This window comes from Apodemus sylvaticus, chromosome 1 (assembly GCF_947179515.1).
Source record: "Apodemus sylvaticus chromosome 1, mApoSyl1.1, whole genome shotgun sequence".
NCBI lineage: Eukaryota > Metazoa > Chordata > Mammalia > Rodentia > Muridae > Apodemus > Apodemus sylvaticus.
In genome coordinates, this window is record NC_067472.1 from 180,064,031 (window position 1) to 180,088,808 (window position 24,778).

The 24,778-nt window shown below is 44.7% G+C and overlaps 1 protein-coding gene across 1 annotated transcript; it reads left to right on the plus strand.

The window, feature by feature from the left end:
- The first annotated feature begins 2,093 nt into the window (after nucleotides 1-2,093).
- On the plus strand, nucleotides 2,094-3,823 carry LOC127684955 (secretoglobin family 2B member 20-like). Its single transcript, XM_052181712.1, has 3 exons — nucleotides 2,094-2,154; nucleotides 2,576-2,757; nucleotides 3,767-3,823. Exons 1-3 carry the CDS (start codon nucleotides 2,094-2,096, stop codon nucleotides 3,821-3,823), a joined length of 300 nt encoding a protein of 99 aa, XP_052037672.1.
- The last annotated feature ends 20,955 nt before the right edge of the window (nucleotides 3,824-24,778 follow it).

Genomic DNA, 24,778 nt, shown 5'->3' on the forward strand with positions numbered 1-24,778 from the left:
TCCAACAAGGGTCGCTTATCAAGATCCAGGGACAGGAAGGTTAAATCAGTCCCTGTAGAGCCAATCCCCTTATTTCCTCTGATTTTATTTTTTCCTTTTGAATTCAGCAGCTCCTGAAGAGCCAGAAAAATTGCGTGCGGTGGAGAAGCGCCCATATTTATTTTCTCTTTTGCTTAGATCGCACTTCAGCAATTCGTTATCACTCCACACAGGAGTCTTTATAGTCTCTTGTACGGAGGACTTTTCCCTTTGTCCCTCCTTACCTGGGAACTTACCAGCCAGCTGCCCTGATTGCAAAAATTTCTGAGTCGTAAGAAATGGAGGATCCCCGTAGGGGCCACCACTTGTCATGCCCATCTCGACCAGCAAGGAAAGACACACACATGAACTCTTCTTTAAGCCATTTATTCATGAATCTTGAACAATCTTCTGACTCCCGAGGCACTTCGCCAACCCCCTTAAATATATTATAGTGAGCCAATCCCCATGAGCCACATGGCAGATGCTCATAGGCTGCAGCAAGGTGGAAGGGGTGAGCCAATCCCCATGAGCCACGTGGCAGATGCTCATAGGCCACAGCAAGGCGGATGCAGGGTAGGCACTCAAGCTCTTTCAAACAAGGACCTGCCCATTCGTCGAGCAGCAAGCCTGGCGCATGGCCAGGCACCATCTTTAGGGCCCATCAAAACGGCTCCCCACACTCCAACACTGTTGTAGTGAACTAGTGACCAAATGTCAGGGGAGAAGCATCTTTCTGCTCACAGTTTTAAGGGACAAAGTCCATCACGGTGAGCTAGGCACAGTGAGGAACTTGAGGTGGTTGACCACATCTACAATCAGGAAGCAGAGAGGCATGAATGGTTGTGCTCAGCTTGTTTTCCTCTTTGCACTCCTTCTATGACCATACTCCATGCTGACACATGAAAGTCAGTCTATGGTCATCAATTGACAAAGCATAAAAACTTCCACACAGAGCTGTGTTTCCATGGCAACTCTCAACCCTGTCAGGATGATCATCAAGATGAACCATCACACACTGCAAGCAGGGTGAGCTTGGACTGAAGAGCTTTCTGTCTCGAGAAGCATGGACTACAACACCCATCTGACATCTCATTTGTGCTGAAAATGTCTTCCTTAGGGTAAGTAGGTTGTTCTGAACTTGAGATAGCATACACACAGAGCACTGCCTGTGGCCTGTGGAGCACTGTACTTTACAGCCAGGCAGTCCACACTATCCCGTGGGGTTGTGGACAACCTAGAGCTCATGTAGAGCGGTGAGTCCCTCACTCTACCACTCACTGCTCTCACCACATGGACTCTACTGATCAAACCTCTTGGAGACATGGTTCCTGACAGAGCTGAGAGGGGACTGGGTGAGCAGGACAACAGGATTGAGCTACCGTGGAGTGAAGCAGAATTGGTGATACAAAACTATCATCAGCTCCCAAGGATACCCACATGGCCAAAGAGCTGGGAACTACCCTGGCTGAGAGAAACCAAGAGTAAGATGTCACCTCCATGTCCTCAGGGATCCTGATCAAAGGCCTCAGCAGCTAAAGATGTTCAAGAGGCCTTACAAGAACCCAGACATGCATCCTTCTGCTTAAGCCTTGACCTCAGGCACATCCAGTGTTTTGGACTGCTGACTACCTACAGAGACAGAAACCCTCCTTGACCCCTGTGCCTTCCTGTCCCAACTTGGAGAGGGCATACTTGGAACCAGAAGAGGTGAGGATGTGACCAGGAAGGAGAGTTGTCAAGTAAGTCAGGTCCTTGGGGCATTTGGCTCAGCACTCGAGCTGAGCTCCTTACAAAGGTCAGCTCTAACCTCTCTTTGGCAAAGAATGAACAACTTCTCTCCAGAAAGGGATGACTTCAGGCCTTCTCATGGTGTTTGTTCTTCTGAGTGGGAGGGGCTCGCATACCCCTTCATGTCAGCAAATGGGACAGGGATCCACCAGTGCTAGGTTCTGCCAAAAGGTATTTGGAGCATCTGGGGTGTAGGGTTGGGGGTGGGGTTTGCAGGGCTCAGGGCTATAATGGTTTATAAGGAAGAGCATCTGCTCTGAGTAGTGCATTTAGCACTCTCCACCATGAAGGGGACACTTCTTCTGCTGGCCTTGCTGGTGACTGGAGAGCTGGGCTTCCAGACAAGTGATAGTGGTACCCTCGCTCACCCCCATCTTAGTCCCATGTAGATCTCTATGTGGGGCCCTGAGACAGACCTAGGGGTCTTTGGGAGGCAAGGAACTGCAGAGGACGGTTGTTACTTTCTGCTCTGGGTTACAACACTTGGGATGGGTGGGTTGGGGAGGTGGACTTGTGCTGGTGATGATGCTTAGTTGTACAGTTGAGGCTGAGGCAAACGGAGGACTTTTCTGAAGGGTCAGTTATGTGGGCCTGTCCACTCATATGAAGTGTGTGTCTCATGGAGACCATGTCATATCTGTGAGACTGCAGTCTTTGGGAGGGCAGGACTATGAGAAAAGATAGTGAAGGCATTTGTAGATGTGTCAAGAACACTTGAGCCTGTTTCTGGCAGCCTGTGGCCTTATAATGATGTCTGTGTTTGCAGCAGAAGCATGCACTCCTTTCTTCAGGGTCTATTTTTCAATACTCTTTGCAAGTAAGAACATGATGAAGTCCCGACTTTCATTGTTTGATGCTTCTACTGAGGAATTGGAGGCCTTTGAAAAACTCCAGGGCTGCTACGAAGCGGGAGGTGTTTACAAAATTCATCTCAATCCTCAAATTCTGGTAAAGTCCTCCCTAACCTCACTTACTCGCCCATGCAGTAAATTGTGGAAGGCTGTGTACAAATGATCAATGTGATCATTAATACATGCCAGGTGACCTGTCACTGAGGATTCAAACCCTTGATCACCATAGCACAGGTCAAAGTAGCATGCCAGGTACACATCCAGTCTGTTCCATGCAGGTTCCTGCAATTCACTACCACATGCTAGGTAAACATGGGGTTCTTACCCATAGTAGGAACAGGGGAGTCTTTATTCTAGCCTCTGCATACGTACAGTAATCACAGATCTGTGCTAAGATACCAGAAACTTCTGTCTACTTACCAGGGTCCTCTTTGGAACCTCCCTTGACTCTACTCCCCTGCCTCAGATGGAGGCGCCATCCATTCACATCATCTGAGGTATAGTCAGAACCTCCCCCAAAGGCTTAAATTCCACCCCTATGCCCAGGGATTGCCTGCCACTGCCTACCACAGCTGAGATGCCTCCTGTTGCCTCTTGTTTCAAGCATAACGGAATCGCAGAGACATATATTTTGAACAGGGCAGCTCTCATCCTGTTCCCCAAAGTACTTTTATTTGAGTGTCAGGTCCGGCAAAACCACAGTGTTATCCAAAAACGAATTTCTTCTAACAAGCCCCCATGGGGGATGTATTTTTAACATGGTCATACTGCCAATGTGCCTTGGGCGATGTGCTCAGGTATTGGAGACATCACCAAACTCGGACTCAGCAATCATGTCTCTCTCTAGACCTAGCCCCCATCATGACTCCTGAAACCTTCTCCCCTTCTTTCCTGTCTGGCTATGGAGGCTTTCAGGTTTCCTCCTGAAGGCTGGGGGTGGGCTCCAGTTCCCTTGAGGCAGAGTCTGTTTATGGAGACCTGAATCACTGCAGAAGATTTTCTTTCTTGTGGATGAAGAGTGATCTCATTCTGGGTGGTTGGGGAGCCCTGCTGAGGTCCTGCACATTGACTGTAGCCACCTCTGTTTCTGTCTGTCTGTTTTCCAGGAATCCATGCTCCTCAGCCCAGAATGCCTGAAATACCATGGCAGTGATATGGTCTAGAATATTGTAGATCAGCTCACCAACTTTAAGGCCCTTACAGTCTAATGGGCTTGGGCAACCCATCTTTGCACCATGTCTGATTCGAGTGCTGTATTGCTGTCCTGTCCTTTTTCCTGAAGTTGGATTCCTGACACCTGTGCCCTCATCCTTCTGTCTCTTCAGCTGATTTTAATAAATGCCTGCAGCTCTGTTCTGTGCTCCGTGTTTGTGTGTGTGTGTGCTTAACGGGAGTACTGTGAGGTCTTCAGAGGATCTGGGAGTCAGTGAGATTAATGACTTGTGTGGTCACTCAGAGCAGAGTGACAGCCCCTGATTAGCCAGGTGATCCTGGGAGAGCCCTTGCAACCTTCTTTTTATGATGCTATGCAGTCTAGGTTGGCCTTGGACTCACAAGAGATCCATGTGTCTCTTCCTCCCAAGTGCTGGGACTGTAGGTGTGCTCACCCATGCTCAGTTTACTGCAGCTGTGTGGTACTGTGCAGACTGGGGTTGTCTGAGGGAAATTACATGTAAGCAGCCTTAGACTTCACCAGATTGCAGGACAGAAAGGAGGTTCACAGACACCTCATGTGTTGCCTCTGGGCTTCATCAGAGGACTGTGGGCTACTTGTGTCCAGTTATACCAGGGGAGTTACTCAGGGATCACATGGGTGTGTTTCTCAGATTCTCTTGGTTTGCTAGTGAGAGTCATCATTTGCCACAGCCTGGTTGACTTAGCAATTTCTAGGACAGCCAAGTGTACATAGAGAGACCCTCATCAAAAACAAAACCAGGGCATGGAGAGATGGCTCAGCAGTTAAGAGGTGGCTGCTCTTCCAGACGTCCTGAGTTCAATTCCCGGGGAACCATATGGTGGCTCAAAACCATCCGTGACCCTCTTCAGGTATACCTGAAGACAGCAAAAGTGTAGTCATAGTCATAAAATAAATAAATAAATCCTTAAGAGAAACCCGTACCTTAATAATAACACTTCAATGGGGAAAGAGATAGATGTCCATGCCCAACTAAAGGAAAAATAGGGAAGGGCTGGGAAGAAGGTTCGATGGGCAGAGTGCTACTGTGTGTTATTGGGGACCTGAGCTCAACTCCCAGAACCGGTGTAAAGTCAGACTTGTTAGCATGTGTCTGTAGTCCTACTGCTCCATTCAAGAGATGGGAGGAGACAGGTGAATTCCCAGACATTTGTAGGCCATCTGGCCTGGCAGTCCACAATGTCAGACAGCCAGAGAGCTGTCTTAAATGATGACTGAGGATTGTCCCGTGATCTCCATGCACACTGTTCCATGTGCTTGCCCTCTCTCCCACATACACTCAAACTCCCAACAGCAGCCACACAGCTAAGAGGGAGAGTAATGGCAAGCAGTGTAAAGGGAAATGATGAACTCCAACTGTTATAATGGACAAACAACACAATACCACAACTCTTTTTTTTAAAGGGAGAAGGATGTAGGTCTTTATCTTATTTTATTTATTACAATTTTCTACAGATTAGCTACTGTGCAATATTCAAGTAATTTACACTGATCATGTGCCAAAATCCGTTGTGTATTTTCTACTGGAATGTGGTATGTGGAATGGATCCTCTGATTTACCTCATAGTACTTAAATTTTGCACAACAAAATGCCTCAGAACATCTGATTCATCTTTACAACATTACATCTTTACAAGTGCTAGGACTTGGCAATGGACGGGCTGTATTTCACCCTCGGTACAGGCTTTTCTCAGTTGCCAGGAGACTGGCTTCCTAAGCAGGTGTCTGCTTACACTTCGCACCAGCTGCCACCTCCTTACTGAGCCAAATCCAAACTGCATAATGAGAGGAACTCCTACAGGTGCTTCTCCACAGGTGATATTAGTAATATTAGTCAGTTTGTCAACATGTACTGAAAAACAGATTTGAGCAATCTGTACCACAACTCTTATTCTGTTTAAGTGTGGCAAACATTGTGAACACTTGTAGAACAGAGCAAGTGCTGGTGAGCAGGCTGAGGGACTGAAAGTCATACAAACAGGACACATTGTTCAGTGTGTAAGACTGACAAGCATGAAACCATTTCTCTGTTCATCTGTTTCCTGATGTGACATAACACTTAAGGCTTCCTAAGGAAGGCAGCTAGTCCTTGGGAAGTCAAATGTCCCCCCCAGGGACAAAGCTCTCACAGGCAATCCAATGATTCCTGAGCAAACAGACCACCTCCACCTTTTAATGCCCAAGCCAGTATCTTTCCAAAACATCTTTCCAGGCATGGTCCTGAACCTGAACACTATTGAGATTATTCAAACCAATAAATCCAAGAACTGTTTGCTGTGCCAATGGATCCCCAAGAAAAGGTTGAGGCCTCCTCTTCCTCATGTTTTTCTGTCTCCTGCTCAACAATGGTCTGTCTGACATAGGTCTGTGTGTCATGACGTGTGTACCTTCTCTTGGGACATGTTTGTACTATAATCCTTCATTGTTGACCTGTGCCATCATGTCTAGAAGGTAAAGTCTAACATGTAGAAATGGGGCATGCAGGCCTTGATGTCTGGATGTTGACACATGGAAGAGAGGGACAGGCAAATGCTCAGAGCAGCTTTATTTGCAATGGTCTCAACCAGAAGGCTGCTAAACGTCTTTGGACAAATGACATCGGAGAAACTGCCTTAGAACACACAATCCCACACTTGAGGTTTAATGGAAAATCTTCATGGTTATACAGGAATGAAAGACACTTATTTTATTTACAAGAACTTCTCAAAGGGGAAAACATATCAATGAACACCAGGATGGGCAGTTAGGAAAGGGGTGACTGTAAAGGAGGGCACATTAGGACCAGTGAAGGTAGGTGTTCATTATCATGACTACAGTGATTTCTTGGGTTTATACATTAAATAATACCTACCATGCCAGGAAGTGTTGGCACAGGACTTTAATTGCAGCACTTGGGAGGCAGAAGTAGAAATATCTCTGAGTTGGAGGCCATCGTGGTCAACAGAAAGACATCCAGGACAGCCAGGGCTACATATAGAAATCTTGCCTCACAATACAAAACCACCACCACCACCATCCACAACAACAAACCTCTTACATTTTATAATTTATGCACAGTAGAGGGCACATAAATTCTGCTTCAACTGAGCTTTAATAAAAGAAATGGTTTAGTACAAAAAGTTATTTTTTAAACCGTATGTCTTAGTCAGGGTTTCTATTCCTGCACAAACATCATGACCAAGAAGCAAGTTGAGGAGGAAAGGGTTTATTGACCTTACACTTCCACGTTGCAGTTCATCACCAAAGGAAGTCAGGACTGAAACTCAAGCAGGTCAGGAAGCAGGAGCTGATGCAGAGGTCACAGAGGGATGTTTCTTACTGGCTTGCTTTCCCTGGCTTGCTCAGCCTGCTCTCTTATAGAACCCAAGTGCACCAGCCCAAAGGTGGAACCACCCACAAGGACCCTCACCACTTGATCACTAATTGAGAAAATGCCCCACAGCTGAATCTCATGGAGGCACTTCCCCAACTGAAGCTCCTTTCTCTGTGATAACTCCAGCTTGTGTCAAGTTGACACACAAAACTAGCCAGTACAATTGACCCCTTGTCAACTTGACACACATACACATCACTATTATTCCTCAACCCTTACTTTCTTATTCATCCCCAAGATCTAAATTAATTTAAAAGTCCCACCGTCTTTACATATTAAAAGTTTAATCACCTTAAAATATCCAATATCTTTAAAATTCAAATTCTTTTAAAAGTTCAAAGTCTTAACTGTGGGCTCCACTAAAATACTTTCTTTCTTCAAGTGGGAAACATACCAGGGCACAGTCAACATCCAAAAGCAAAACTAAAACTCCAAATGTCCAATGTCTGGGACTCATGATCTTCTGGGCTCCTCCAAGGGCTTTTCTAGCTCTGCCCTTTGTAGCACACAGATTGTCTTCTAGGCTCCAGCTGCCTGTACTCCACTGCTGCTGCTGTTCTTTGTGGTCATCGCATGGTACTGGCATCTCCAAAACATTGCTATCGTCCACTGTAATTAGGCTTCACCAACAGCCTCTCATAGGCTCTCTTCATGGTGAGAAGCCTCTGCTCCTATGCATGACCCCTTCAAGTCCTGGGCCATCAATTGAAACTGAGGCTGCATCTTCACCAATGGCCTTCCGTGGCCTCTCACTGTGCCAAGAGCCTCAGCTGCTCTTCATGACCCCTTCATGCCTTCAAGATGAGTACCATGTGGTTGACTCTTACACAGTCCCAAGTCCATCCACAGCACAAAATACAACTGTGACTATCTCTGGAACACACTCTCTGTGCTCTCAGAAAACACTTCCAAGAATATTTCCTCTCAGTGATGCTGGTCTCTTCTTAATCACTGCTAATTTCTTAGCTCCAGCTAACCAGCATCAATAGTCCCAGTAACACAAAGGTTGGCTTTAGTGGTTCTGGTATCTTGTTACTCACAGCTGATTCTTCAGCCCCAGCTAACCAAAACCACAGAATCTTCACAATCAAAACATGGCCACTGTAAGAATCTTTAATCTTCCCTCTGAAATTTCACAAGCCAGGCCTCCATCTTTTGCACTGTTCTTAGTATTGTCTTCCAAGCTCCTACAGAACTTTCAACAGAGCTCTCAATATTCTAATGGCTTTTCTAGCTCAAAGTTCCAAAGTCCACAGTCCTCCCCCAAACATGGTCAGGTTGTCACAGGAATACCCCACTATGCTGGTACCAATTTGTCTTAGTCAGGGTTTCTATTCGTGCACAAACATCATGGCCAAGAAGCAAGTTGGGGAGGAAAGGGTTTATTGACCTTACACTTCCACGTTGCAGTTCATCATGAAAGGAAGTCAGGACTGGAACTCAAGCAGGTCAGGAAGCAGGAGCTGATGCAAAGGTCACAGAGGGATGTTTCCTACTGGCTTGGTTCCCCTGGCTTGCTCAGCCTGCTCTCTTATAGAACCCAAGAGCACCAGCCCAAAGGTGGACCTACCCACAAGGGGCCCTCACCACTTGATCACTAATTGAGAAAATGCCCCACAGCTGTATCTCATGGAGGCACTTTCACAACTGAAGCTCCTTTTTCTGTGATAACTCCTGCCTGTGTCAAGTTGACACAGAGAACTAGCCAGTACACCATCACAAAAATCTGATTTCCTCTATCTATTGGAAAATCAAATGCCCACTGGTCCCACGGTCTTTGGAAGAGATGTCTTCTTTGATTGAAGCAAAACATCAGGAACAGTAAAGACTGGCTTTGAGTTCCAGGTCAAGGGACTATCATATCTTTTTTTCTTTCTCCATTTTCTGGTCTGTGTATCCAGAAACATTTAAATATTTGCTTATAGAGAAAAAAACCAGAGAAGGCCCTCATTGCACACAGTTCTTAAAGCCTTCTTGGGTTTGCTACCCTCCATTTTTACTAATCGAACCTGGTGTAATTATTGCAGACTGCAATGGGCTTGTTCTACACCTGATACCCTCAAAGGATTATACACGATGTCATACATGTTAAGCTTGGAACACTGTGCGACATGATACACACCAGCTTCCAGAACTGAGCCTGCTTCAGTCGCAAGGACCAATAGTGATAGGACTCTGGAAAGGGATTTATGTAGATTCCAAGAGCATTGGGGCTACTGACGCCTCTCACATACATGTCACCCATAGCTCATGTCTCCACGCTCATGTCTAGACGCAATCAACTTGTGAGTGATGGTTGTATCAGAATGGCCACTTTGGCAGTCATTTCTTCTGTCAGTCATTAACTGTCTGAAGAAGTCGCACATTTCATGAATGTCAAGGTCTTACTCCAAAGTAAATCTTCTTATATCAAAGGAGGGAGAGCCAGTTGCTTAAGGTCTCCTTCATTGTGAGCTCTTTGGTATATAAAGAGGCTGGCTTTTTGTGATGGTTTGTATGTGCGTGGCCCAGGGAGTGGCACAATCAGAAGTGTGGTCCTGTTGGAATAGGTGTGGTCTTGTTGGAGTAGGTGTATCACTGTGGGCATGGGCTTTAAGACACTTAACCTAGTTGCCTGGAAGCCAGTACTGTGCTAGCAGCCTTTAGATGAAGATGTAGACCTCTTCCTGTAGCATGTCTGTCTGAATGTTGTCATGTTTCTGCTTTGATGATAATGGTCTGAACCTCTGAAACTGTAAGCCAGTCCCAATTAAATGCTGTCCTTATAAGAGCTGCCTTGGTTATGGTGTCTGTTAACAGTAGTAAGATCCCAGAGATGTGGGTGGGGTTCAGAGGTAGAGCAAAGACTGTGGGAATGGCCAACCAATAATCTGTCAAACTTGAGACCCATCCCATGGGCAAGCACCAATCCCTGACACTATTAATGATACTCTGTTATGCTCATAGGCACAAGTCTAGTATGGCTGTCCTCTGAGAAGCTCCAAACAGCATCTGACTCAGACAGATGCAGTCTCCCACTGCAAAACAGTGAACGCTGCTTGGGTACACCTACATAATAAGGGGAAGGAACGCTGGCCCCAAAGGGATAAGAACTCTACAGTAAGACCAACAGAGTCAACTAACCTGGTCCTGTGGGTCTCTCAGAGACTAAGTCATCAATCTGGACCTAGGCTTCTTTGCACATATATAGCAGATGTGCAGCTTGGTCTTTATGTATGTCTGGAACAACTGGAGCGGTGGCTATTCCAAAAGCTGCTGCCTGTCTGTGGGATATGTTCTTCTAGCTGGGCTGCCTTGTCTGGCCTCAGTGGGAGAAAATGCACATTGCCTTGCAGAGATGATGTACTGGAGGGGAAGGTAACCCAAGAGGGACCCAACCACTCAAACAATAAGGAGATGAGGAATGAGAGGAAGGATTGTGGGATGGGGTAGTGAGCAGGCTGAATTAATTAATAAAACAAGCAAAATAGAACAACAACAACAAGCAAACAAAAAGAGCCTAGCCTTGCAGGGGGTGGGAAGAGCATTTTACACTCTTTTCACCTGTGAGGTTTCTCTCTACTATGTGTCCTCTAATGTTGAGCAGGGGTTAATATAAAGCTAAGGGATTTCCTGAACTCGCTGCCTTTGTACGGCCCAGTATAAACTCTCTAATGCAGATTAAGGGAGGATAGTTGGCTAAGCATTTCCACACAATGAATGGATTCATGTGTAGTAAAAAATAGCAAAAATCCGATCCTTTACACTTCCTAGATCATTGAGTTGTTAGATGGTAGAAACACTCATGCCCTTTATATTTACAATAAGCCTTAAGTATCAAAATAGTTGGGCAGTGGCACACCAACTCCAGTAGAATCTGTGTGATGAGTTCCACAGACTGAGGCATTAGACTTTAAAGGAAGGAAGTCTTCTGGAAGTGAACGTGGAACTCTTGGCCAGAGCAAACATATTGAGCCATAGTTCTCATGGCAATTTATCTGTTTTGTTTTCTTTCATTCCTTAGTGACAGGTTCCTGGTAGCCTAGGCCAAGATCTCAAGCAAGTATTAATGGGCAAGAAACCATCCCTTGAGATGGGGTCACTCACATGACTTTATCCTGGGGGAAACCAACACTTTACTTTTTAAATCATTTACAAAATTATTATGATAGACATAAAATTTACCAACAATAAAATTCCATATGGCTATGTGTGTCATTGGAGGTGGTTTTGCTATATAGTAAAAGAAAGTCTTAATTAGAAAGAATTAAAATAGTTTTAATTAATGTGTTGAAGGTTCTAAAAAAATCAGGCATTAGAGGTTGTGAACAGATACCATGACCAATGCAAGTTTTATAAAAGATATTTAATTAAGGCTGGCTTACAGGTTCAGAGGTTCAGCCCATTGTCATCAAGGCAGAAGCATGGCAGCATCCAGGCAGGCATGGTGCAATGCTCCAGACCTCTAGAGTTGTTTTAATCTGCACAATGGAAGTTTTAGACCCTTGGCAGATCCCCCATACCTCCTCCAAGCCTGATGGCTTGACTTTATGGTCAACTTGACTAGATTTAGAGTCACTTCAAAGGAGGCGCAACTCTGAATGCCTCTGCAAGGACATTTTCAAAGTGGATTAGCTGAGGCATAGAAGGCCCATTGTATACTATGAGACACCAGCCTGCAGAGGAGGAGCCTGAAGGGGAAAGGGAGAGAACCAGAAAGTACCAGTATGGCCTTCTTTCTGCTCCCTGATCTACCATCACCCCAACTGCAATCCCACCAGGGTATCTTTCATCCCTTGCTATGTTAGACTGACACTTCCAGAGGCTGAGTGTACAGAGCCATATTGGGACAGTCTTGCACTTGGTCAGAGTTTGACTTCGGTCAAGGTTAACTTCTCCCACTTAGCCAGGATCCTTCTCCACCCAGGGTGGAGCGCTCGAAGTAAAGGTTAAGTTCATTGTTCCTCCAGGTCTAGGAATTCCTGAATTAAACAGGTGACCCACCCAGCTGCCAGAGCAGTCAAGACGAGGACCTCCAAGAGAAGCTAGACAACTTCCACCGGAACTCAGCCTGGAGTCTGGGGGGAAGGGTTTACCCAAACTGTTAAAAGGTCTGGCGCCATTAAAGTTTCCGGCTTTGATCAGTGAACATTGTCTTAGCCGCACTTCTTTTCGCCCCTCTTCGCTATTTATTCCTCAGCTTCTGTTCCAGAAACCCACTTCGTAATAGCTGCAGGCAGCTATGGAACCCTACATAATTGGCTCCAGAACGTGGGGCAACCTGGTACGGGAGAATTTCCTGAGGTAACCCTATCCAGTGAAGCTTCGCAGAAAAGGTGATATGAAATGGTATCCGCACGGTAAGCAACATAGAGGTCAAAGCTAGCGCTAGTGAATATCGTGTCTATCGTTGTGAGTGCAGAAGGGATACGGTTTTTCAAGCAAACTGTGTAGGCCCGGCACAGTGGCTGCTTGGGTTGAAAAGATAGGGAAATATGGGGAAGGAATTTGGTAGGCATTTGCCCAAAGCTCGTAAGAGCTGATTTCGGCGAAAAGAAAGGGGTTTTTAAAAATAGGCATATGTCCACAGCCTCTAAGAGCTGTTTAAAGAGGAAAATGGATGCAATTGCTTAACAAGCACGCTTAACTTTCTGTGTATCTTTCCGTGTTTGTCCCGGTGCACTGACTGTTTGTCTATGTGTATGTTTATGTCCTCTCTGTGCCTTTGTGTGAATGACTGTTTCATGTTAAAAAGAAAAATTGGTAAGGATTTCATCTGCTGGCAACCTCTTGAGCCAGCCACAGTTTGTGTGGGGATTGATTTAAAGGCGCGCCGCAGCAGCGCAGCTCATTCACCCAAGAGGCAAGCATGGCTGGGGAAAAAGCCGCTTTTAAAAGCCCAGAAGCCTCAAGATTTGGGAAGACCTTGGTTTGGCTTGTGAAATTCATGTAGTCGCTTTATACTTGTTTCTAATTGGTTTTAATGGTATAAGGCTTTACATTTCTTGACTAAAGAGTTATCAATTAATTGGTTATTATGTAAAAGGTATAGTGTTATTAACAAAAGTTAGGTTAAAGCTGGTAGTTTAGGGTAGTCGCCATTTTTAAACAACACGTGGCATGACGGTTAAAGCTGGTAGTTTAGGGTAGTCGCCATTTTTAAACAACACGTGGCATGACGCAATCCAGGAAATACAGGCCTTTAAGATGCTCCTAAATTGGCATGGTGTTTCATGTGAATCTTGGCCTGGAGATTGGACTTAATGAAGATTAAGATTTAAAATATTGTCTCTTTAATAAGTTACACTGTCATACACTTGAACATAAGAACTGGCAGACAAACCTTGTGCTGTAAATATGTGTTTGCCATTGATTTTAAAGAAAATAGATTGTTTAAAATTGGGATTTGCTTCCAAAATTGCAATTGTGCTCTAATATTACAAGAAAACATTGAGTTACAATAAAAATCAGTGTGTCATTGGCTGCAGATTTCAGTTTACAGGCTCATAATTCTTAACATTTTGTAATTAAGATAATTTTGAGAGTGATGCAGCTATGGGTTTTAGAGGCCCATTGCCACTTTTCCACATGTTTATAGGCTACAATGGTAGGAGCAAAATTTAACCCTCCAAGATTAAAAAGGAGATCTCTGTGGAAATGTATTTGATATCAAGCAGGTTCCTTTGACCATGGAATTACAGGTTTCTTTTGTTTAATCCTCAAAACACAGGTTTGGTCTGGTCTTAGATAAAAGGCTCAGATCTAGTCCTTGCCAAGGACTAAAGGTGGATCCTAGGGCATATAAATAAAAAAAATGTTTTGTCTCTGTTTCAATACTAGAAGTTAAGATCTTAAAATTTTCAGTGTATAATGTTCATAGAATGTTTGTTACAGGCCCTTGCTCCTATGGACTTTTAGAATTTTTAGGTAAATGGCTTTCAAAGGTTGTTAGGATATATTAATTGGCTTTATCTTATTTACCTCATTTTAAGCTTGCCACAGAAGGTCTTAAACCTCTGTTTTCAAGGTAGGAAACATTTGTTCCTTGCTTCAAGCAACAATCAAATTTATTATTAATGGTTGATCTATTACATGACAAGTATTTTTAGGCAAAATTAATAATTGTTATCCAAAAGATAATTTGTACTATCAGATCACATGTTTATTCCTTTGTTTCTCCCTGCTTCAACACAGATACCTGAATTGGGTGCTATAACAGCTATTTTTAAGATGTTAAAAGTCAAGCTTTTAATAATAGTAGATATATATATAGCTCATGGTTTATAATTGCTTAAAATTGGTCCATTTTTAATACTGCTAATTCTTAATATTTACAGTTTATACAAATGTGATTCAAATTTCTAAGAACAAAGGATATGTTCTCTAAATGACTGTCCTTTAGGTATTTAAAATAATTTTATATCTTGTACACATCAAATTATAAAGATTTGTTCTTGATGTCCTCAATTTCTACCTCTACCACGTAATGGTGTTAATCCTAGAGGACTCAGTTATTACAGATAAATGATACTCATATTTCTAATTTAGAAGATTAAAAAATATGTACATGTGACTAATGATTCATTTTTAGGCTGTCTAGTTGCAACTGCTCTTACAGAAAAAGCAACTAAAAATGCTATGTTTATTTTCTATAATTACATAGTTATTGCCTATGTTATGGGTTATACTTTGTGTTCCAACTTAAATTAATAAAACAATATCTTCTTGGAAGAGAGAAGAGAGGGGAAATTGTGTCCCTGTGCATATAATTTAAATTATGCTTACATGTTTTTAAGAAAATTTTAAAATTTGGATGCCAAGAAACTCCTTGCTAAATGTATATGACATCTTGTAATTAGACATATTGATGTCTAGGTGAAATGAAGGAATTCACTTATTAACATATGCCATGATCCTGATTTAATATTGGGGAAGGCATGTCCCCTATGTTTTTTCCACAGAATGCTGCAGAAGATATGCTGACTGTGTGCTTGCTGAATGCCCAGACCATGGTAACATAAGAGCTATATTGGGTATATGTTCTTGACTTACCTCAATTGTCAAATGTCCCAGGTTAGATAAATTGCCTAGCTTCAAGCTTTTAGACTTTGTGGGACAGAACATGGAGACTGTTAAGCTAGCTTAGGAAAAATTAATCTAAAGAAGAGTTAAAATGACTCTTCTCCTTATTGTGTTCAGCTGACTCAACCATAGACTGGTCTAGAAATAATTCCAATATTGAAGATTCCAATTTTGAAGATGGCTAACAATCTTCAGCCAGTTGTGTTAATTTAACATATAGTCTCCTCTTTTCCTGAGAAGTAACAGCATATCTCTTTATACACAAGGCTACCTCTCCCACCTCAGAGGCCAAGCTTTGGGTCCTTAAAGTTGTTAATTTGCAACTAAATTGGATACTTCAGGGACAAGTTAATCCTATTTCACCTTTAACTCTTGACCTTGTTTGTTAAGCAGACTGGCTGTCTACACCCAGGCTCACCTGGATGGAGAGATTGCATGTCTGTTAAAGACACTTGCAGACCCCCCTGGCTTCAAAACTTACACAAGTGGATCTCCAAAGAGGGAGCCACATAGAACTCAGATCTATGTGTGTTTGTTTATGAACAAACATGGGTACCAGTGAGACGTGCGAGGCAAAGCACTGCATGGGGAGGTGAATTTCTGCTTCTGAGTCCCCAGGAAGTACACCTAATTGCATAGGGGTTAACGTCGAGAGGCTGTCCTTAAAATAATAAGGGAGCCTATTACCCCTCCTCTGAAAAAGACGTTATACAATATTTAAGAGGAATTATGGTCAATGCTTCCCCTCCTGGTTAAGGCCCGCCTTCTTATGAAGGATATTTATCCACTTGTTTTCTACCTCCTCGTGTTCTAATTAATAAAAAAAGGGAGGACATGTACAGAGCCATATTGGGACAGTCTTGCACTTGGTCAGAGTTTGACTTTGGTCAAGGTTAACTTCTCCCAGTTAGCCAGGATCCTTCTCCACCCAGGGTGGAGCGCTCGAAGTAAAGGTTAAGTTCATTGTTCCTCCAGGTCTAGGAATTCCTGAATTAAACAGGTGACCCACCCAGCTGCCGGAGCAGTCAAGACGAGGACCTCCAAGAGAAGCTAGACAACTTCCACCGGAACTCAGCCTGGAGTCTGGGGGGGAAGGGTTTACTTAAACTGTTAAAAGGTCTGGCGCCATTAAAGTTTCCGGCTTTGATCAGTGAACATTGTCTTAGCCGTACTTCTTTTCGCCCCTCTTTGCTATTTATTCCTCAGCTTCTGTTCCAGAAACCCACTTCGTAATAGCTGCAGGCAGCTATGGAACCCTACAGCTGAGGCCAGATGAACCATCCCCCTTTAGGCTGTCTCTGTCAGGTATTTGACACACAGTGTAGAGAAACACTAATCCAGCGATCTCACTCTGTACTGGCTGGTTTTTTGTGTCTTATCACAGAGAATGGAGTTTCAGTTGGGTAAGTGTCTCCATGAGATCCAACTGTGAGGCATTTTCTCAATTAGTGATCAAGGGGGAGGGCCCTTTGTGGGTGGATCCATCCCTGGGCTGGCATTATTTTGTTCTATAAGAGAGCAGGCTAAAGCAAGCCAGCAAGGAACATCCCTCCATGGCTTCTGCATCAGCTCCTGCTTCCTGACCTGCTTGAATTCCAGTCCTGACTTCGTTTGTGATGAGCAGCAATGCAGAACTGTAAGCTATGCAACAGATGGAGACAGTCTTTTTTTTAAATCTGTAGAAAGAAGCATAGTAGACAAACCTCCAGGTTCCTCATGTATAGTGAGGAGAGTTAAATCACATCAACTTGACAGTTCCTAAACCACTCCTTGGCCCCAGAGAGGCAGGAGGCCCTCCCTCTTCAGAAGCAAGCTGTGGCTAGACACTGGTGAGTTGGAGGCGTGGTTCATAGACATCAGGCCTCAGTCTATGCAAGATGGCATCCTCCTGTGCTGTTTGGTTTGAATCTGGTTTCCTTTTGTACCCAGTTCCTGTGCTGTAAATTTAGTCCCCAGTGTGGTAACATTAGAGATGGTGTCATGAGGAAGCAGGATGATTAGGTCTCTGGGGTGTTGCTCTAGGAAGGGACAAATCCTATAGACTGGGTGACTTTAGGTTGGAGACCACAGACACACTGACATGGCCACATGACTCATGATAGTTTCTGACTCTAAACTGGTGAACAGGTCCTCAACAGAGGTTAAAAAGTGAGGCCAACCTGTGATCTAAAACTCCAGGCTTTTATTGTTGGATTTCTGTTTTTAGACACCCTGGGGTAAGGGGTCTGATTTGCTATATCTCTGTAGGTGAGCAGGCAAGTGGTTCCCTTGAGTCCTCCTTGAGAGCAAAAAGGTTCCCATCAACAAAAGTGGCTGGCTTTAATTCTTTCCTGCAAAGAGAAAGCCAAATGAAGCCTCCGAGGTAAAGGAGAACTCATGCCCCACTGATCATGCACTGAGAAACCTCTTGGAAGGACTGGCAGCCAGTTTGCAATTGCTCTTGTGTCTTACCAGGACCAGGGAACCTGGTCCCCAATCTGTTGAGACTAGCTCTGTAAAGAGCCTCCAATACAGCCAGTTGGGAAGAGCCATCTTGTGGGACACCATAGGCACCTGTGGGACAGAAAGGGGAGAGGCTGGCAGGGCTCCATGTGAGCCTGTGGGTAGCTGGGGCCCCAAGCTTGTGCAGCTAGACTCGGAAGGCTGTGTCAGGAAGACTGATGGAGGCCACACATGAGCAGGGATCTAGTGTGGCTTGTCTGAGCTTTGCAGCCCGGATCCATTCAGGCAGCCTGAGAGTCCGTTCCTGTCCCATCCTCCTGCCATCCTCAATCAGGTGTGTCACATTTCAGTATTCACAGAGAGGCTTCAGAGGTGGGGAGGGCCACAAGGCATGCCCCTAGCCAGACACAGAGTCTCACAATGACATTGGCTATGTGTGTCTTGTCTTCCTCTGTCAACTTGCTATAGACACAGTTCTTCATTCTTTCAGCCTCTTCCAGTAAGACAGTATTATTAGTGTATGCTTTCACATGCTTAAGGTAGTCTGCTAAGGTCCTGAGAAAAAATAGTTCAACTTTTGTCTCTATAACTGGGCAAAGGCCACAACCTGGAACACAAAAGCAAGGTCACCCTCCTTTGAAAGTCAGGCATCAGCATAGCCCAGGGGATAGAGGGAGTTAGAGCCTGGAGAGCCTGCATCCCTGGCCCCACATAGTAATATCCACCTCCTCCTGAAGTCAGGAGCAGGACATCCCCGAGGAGCACCAGAGCACCAGTGAGCTTCATGGTAATGGTGGCAGGTGCTCCCTCCCATCTTGGTGTTCTTTGATCCCTGCCCTAGTCTACTCAGTGGGCAGGGGGTCCTATGCTGAGACCCTCAAGACCCCTTCCAGGACACATCTTAGAACTTCCTGGGACTGTGTGTTTGTGTCCTGGGAAGGTGTATATTTTGGCAAGACAATAGGATCCTGGTCAAATACCTGGCTCAGCCTAGTCCTGTTCTTAGTGATCTTAAGGTCACAAGTCATGTGATGGTCAAAGGAAAGTATGACTAGGGAGAGGGTCAAATGGCCTCTTAATCAGACCATGAGAAGTAAGGCCTGTGTCCCCCCCCATCTCACTGTAAACCTCAATGTTTAGTTAAGAGCTGTACTCACAGTCTGTGTCTAGACAAGGCAGACTTCAGACCACTGTCCATGTGACCCCTGCCCTGTCTCTATCCTGCCCCTGTCTTCCATTTGCTTCGTGGCTTCCCTTGAACAAGTCTCTTCAACCCAAGTTCTTCTGCTGTTATAGGCATCTCAACTTGATCTATCTTTGTTGGTTGTTTTGTTGAGATAGGGTCTCTGTACACAGCCCAGTGTGTCCTGGAACTATGTAGACCAGATTGGCCTTGAACTCACAGAGGTTTTTGTGACTCTCTACCACATGACTTCTGAAGTTAAGGCAAGCACTGCAACAGTTGGCTAACCTTGACCTCTTAAACCCCTGGTTGAGGTTTATGTTTTGTGTTTTTGGGTTCCTTCCTTCCTCTCATTCATTCTTTCTTTTGTTGAGACAGGATTAGTCTTGAGCTTATAACCCTCCTGAGAAAGGTTTCTGTGTTTGTGTGTGTGTGTGTGTGTGTGTGTGTGTGTACATATGCTGTATGTTTGTGTGTGTGGTGGATTCAGGTTTCCTTGGGGCTGGTGGTAAGCACTGTCAAAATCTGTTAACAATGCCCAGCTATGGTGGCTCATACCTTTGATTCCAGCTCTTAGGAGGCACAGGCAGGCCAATCTTTGTAAGTTAGAGGTCAGCCTGTTCTACTTAGAGAGTTCCAGGCCAGCCCAAATTACACAGGGAGACCCTGTTTATAAACTTCATTAGTGTGTTTATTAAGTTCATGCTGCAAGTGCCTGGTGTTCATTTTCTCAGAACTAAGCAAAGATATTTCAGTTTGGAGCGACCTGATGTCCTAACTGGCCACTGCCAGACTATGTGTTGCTGCTCTAGCTATTGTGAGTGCTGGTCCAAAAGCCAGAGTGATGGCCATTTTGAATATTCCACAGCTACTTTGGAAAAAGTAGAGTCCAATCTTAGTCAGTTACCCCAGATCCTGAGGTCTCAGTGTCTCTCCATCTGTGCCAGTGTGTCCAGCTGAGCTTTGCTACCACAGAATTCCAGATGGCACTTCAACCATATCTACCTGGGTCGCAACGGAAACATCTGCTCTTCCCACCTTGGAAGCAGACTGCTTGGGCCCACTCGCTCAGCCAGGATACACAATCAAGATGGCTCCCCTGGCACTGCCAGTTTGGCCTCATGAAAGTCTTCCATTGAGCAGTCTGATTCTTGTCTTGCTATCAGGATTATGCGTTGAACGGACAGCAGTGGAGGAGGCAGCAGACAGCAAAGGCTGAGGCAGGGGTGAGTAGTCATCAGGCTTAGCTGTGAAATAGGCCAAGTACCTTGATCCTGCTGCCCTGTGGTAGTGGAAGCATTTGACAGGGGTGTAGGGTAGAAGATAGAAAGGTCTGGAATGAAGATGGGTAGAGGCAGACTCTAAGAAAGGACAAAAGGGACCAAGAGGACAGACTCTTTAGTTCCTGTTTGCCAGAAGAGGACCAGGGATCTGTAAAGACTTTGAAGACTCCACCAGCGTCTAGAGCCATCTTACCGCAGAGTGCCAGGGAGGCTAGGCTTCCTGTCCATGCTGTGGAGGATCTGCTGCATAGGTAGACCTCAGGGTTCAATCGTAGTGTGAAGACTGCTCACCATAGGGTACTACTGCTGCCTCTACCACCTCCAGCTGTTGGGGTTGGTCTCCTGCTGCTGTGCATTCAAATGTCATGATCTGGATGCCCCCACCCTCTGATTCTTGGGTAATCTGGTAAACAAATCCTCACATATGCCAGATGCTGCTTTGTAAAATCTGCTCATCTTAGTCTGTGACTGGTTAAAAAAAAATGTGTCTTTCTGCCAATGCTGGAGAATAGAGTGGTATTTTGTGCTTTGTTTCTTTCACTGGGGTGGGGGCCATAGGTAGGGATCAGAAGACAAGAGAAGAGGAGAGAGGAAGAGAAAGAGGATGGAGAGAGAGGAAGGATGCCATGAGGCCTGATGGCTTAAAAGCACGTGACCAGGAGCAGTGGAGCTCAGGTATAGGCTGATGGCGCAGGAATAATGGGGATCAACACTGAAACAGTAAGTAATACAGGGCCTATGGATTGGTCATAAGTTAAAATAGTACAGAACCTGCCCAATCTAGGCTTACAGCACTTCAAATAAAATTCCAAGCCTTTGTGTGTTTAATAGAGGCTAGTAAGAATATATACTTCATTTATAGCTGGCTTTTCCTCACAGATGCCACATAGATTGGGCAAAGAAAGAGACCGAAGTTAGCCCCAAAGAGCATTCCCTTGCCCAGGCACAATTGCTATCTTTGTGAATAGGGGGATTTGAAGTGGAAACTTAAGAGGTCATTGGAGAGTCAATTGTGTTGGATGGTGTCTTGCTCAAGCAAAGATTTGAAGGAGTGTTTTCCTGAAGTAAACAGATGTGAAAGGAAAGGCAGACATGAGATGGAACATTTGGCTGAAGCAGACACTGGGGAAAGGATTTTCTGCTACAGCAAGCATGTGAAAGGACATGGGATGATGGATTCTTTGATAATGACACACATGTATTGGTTCACCTTAACTGTGTAGTTGAGCTCCATTTGTCAGTACTCCATAGAGAGAAAGGTACCAAAACACTTCCAGTGGTGTGTTGCAGAGTGATGTTGGGTGAGACAGACACACATCTGACACAGGACCCATGGAGGACACATGGTGCTTTGAGGGAGTATAAATAGAACTTGACAGGCAGTGACAGAGGTTGGGCTTGACTTGCTGGTACAGCTAACTGTGCAACTCTATTTGGTCTTGGATCTCTGCTGATCTTCCCTTCCCTAGGAGAGGCACACCAGAGAACCTCTCCTGGGATTCTTCCCCGGCCCTTCCTGCGGACGGAAGTGGCAGCTGGGACTTGGCTGTCTCTGCTATATAGTGCCACCACTTCTCATTCAGGCTTGCTATCCCGACTCTACTGAAATGGACTGCTGATCTATCAGTGAAGTATTTGTGAGTGGATCAAGCTACTGCTGTAGACATGTGAACTGAACTGAACTGGCGATTTCCAGACAACACACACAGGAGCTGCTCCAAAGGACCATTTCCAAACACGTCCACACCCCTCATAAGCTTTGTTCCCTACTACTTCTGGTGGGTGGTTAGTTAAAAGGGATGTTAAGGTGTTTATGAACCATCACTAACAGTATAGTTTAAAAAAAAATAAAGTTAAGGGATGCCAGACAGGCAACTGGGGATCATGGGAGAGAAGTGCCACATCTTTACTTCATTTCTTTGGAATTTGCAAGTCACCTGACTGTACTGTGTACACCTGAACCTGGAATTTAGCATTTATTTAGCATGTTTGTCATGTGCAGTGTCTCTGTAGGAGGTAGTACACCATTTCTCCATAAGTGTTACCCAAGCGAGAACCAGGGCCTTCATATGCTCTGCTCTCCCTGCCTGAAATGATTTTCCTTCACCTGTCTGGGAGATTTGTCACCTAAATCCTCAGACTGCATCAAAACCAGAATATCTGAGGGAGGGCCAGGTATGGTTTCAACATGTCTAGGGCACACACCAAACACCTGGGTCGAGCCTGGGTCCCCAGTCTGGCAGGGCTGAGCAGTGTATAGCGGGTGCTTGAGAAGCCGGGTGGAGCCTCTGCTCTGTGTCTTCCACAATCCCCTGCTGCCCTTCTGTTGTGCACCCAATGATCAAACAGCAGAAGGCCATGGCTACCTGCGGTTATCCTATTCTTGACTTTCAAGTTTCCAGACCAAGAAGCAAATTAATCTCTTTCCCATACACATTACCTAGTCTTATGTCTTTTGTCATAGTAACACAACACAGATTACAACCCTGCAGGGTACATGATGGATCCCTTGTGTATAAGAAGTCTCCCCACCTCCACCATACTGAAGGCTCCAAACTGTACTTCATCTTCTCTAGCTCCTCTTCTATTGGATGCCTTTTGGTGTTCTTTAGATGTCTGAAGGTTTAGGAGAGTAAGGCCATCATCCTCTCTCCCAGGGTTAACACACATAGGAGGTCTTCACAAATGCTGTTTAGACTGGGTGAAGGGCTATCTCACTTCTCTCAGTTCTATAAACAATACCCTTCTTAAAATGTGCAACTCCATCTTCCCTCATCACTCAGACTTGCCTTCAAACTGCTCCTCCTGCCATGCCTATATTAAATAAGTCTTTGTGTTTGTGTAATTTGGCTGGTATTTAATTTTAAAAGCAAAGGTTGTAAGTGTTTTGATAAGTCAGAATTAAGCAGTTTGTTGTAAATGGCACTTGATTGTCAATTTCTCTCTATCAGCTGGTGACAGAATGAAGTTTGCAGAAGACGTACTGGTTGGCTGAGCCAAACAGGATTCACAACTGGTAAGTGTTTGGGCAATTAGGTGCCAAGTTCTGAAATCTACTTGTGAACTGTATGCTGAGCCCACTGGTCTTTGTTTTTATGGTCTTCCGTGTTCCAAGGGCTGTGGAAGCCTGTAGAATGTTCCCATTGGGGGACTTTCTCTTCTGTACAGGGTTGGGAATGGGGAGAAGTGCAAAGTGTGGTTAAGCAAGTGTCTACTGCCGGGTGACCCTACACTACTCTGTTTTTGGTCATGGTGTCATATCACAGCATCAGCAATCTTAACTAAGACACATGGCACACATATGTGTATGCAACAGGTAGTCAGGGACAGACAGTGAGTGCCTTCAGTTGCTCTCCACTGTATATATACATGTATGTATGCATTTTACATACATATATGTGTATATACATACACATATAAATGTATATATAAACATATGTCTCTGATTTTTCTGATGTTTTATTTAGTTTTATTTTATGTATGAGGGGATTGTGCCTGCCTGAGTATCTTATGCAGTCATGTTTGCTTTCCCTGTGGAGGTCACAGGAGAGCACTGGATCCCCTGGAACTGGAGTTACAGATGGTTGTTAGCTGCCCTGTGTGTGATGGAAATGAATCTGGGTCCTCTTTACAGCTGAGACCACCTTATATTTTTTGAAACAGGCCCTCTTACTAAGCCTGGAGCTTGTTGATTTGACTAGATGTACTGGCCAGTGAGCCCTGGGTGGACTCTTTGGGACTGAGGTTACCAGGATGCACTTTGTGCCTGGCGGGCCTCACAGGTTCTGAGGGCTGAAACTCAAGGGTTCAAGTGTGTGCACCCAGCAAATGCTTCCCTCACTGGTCCATCATGTAGAACTTTAGAACTTGTAATACATCTCACACCAAGGGAGGTCAACTCCTAGGAGTAACATCTACAGATCCCCAGGAATTCTTCTCTGAGATATAAGAACACTGACTTATATCCATATTCATTTATCTGCCATGCAACCATTCACACCAGCGTGGGTTTATAGGTGATTTTACTATTATAGTCCAATCTGATATCATGTTATTTAGTTTGTTTTTCAGATTGTTTGATATTTGTCCATTAGGAGCTTTTTCGAGTTTCCTCATGCCAGTTACCACAGACATTTGTAGGTGTGTGTTCATGTGTTTTTGTGCTTGTGTGTGTGTGTGTTTGTGTGTGTGTGTGTCTGTGTATGGGCAGTTGCCAAGATGTGTGTGTGTGTGTGTGTGTGTGCATGTGAAGGTCAGATGACAATTTTGAGGAGTTAATTCTCTTCTTCTACCAGGTGGCTTCTGGGATTTGAACTCAGGTCTTCACCTTTAATCACGACACCTTTAATCACTGACCTCCCTCAACAGCCTTCCACCTTATTTTTTGAGACAAGGTCTCTTATTGAACCTGGAGCTCACATGGGATTAGGCATGCACACCACCATTCTCATGGGTGCTGGGAATCTGAACCCAGGATTTTATGCTTGCATAATAAATAATTTTCATACTTATTCATCTCTTAGGCTGCCCCTTTTAATATGTGTGATGCTGTGGAATAAACCAAGGGCTTTGCACATGCTA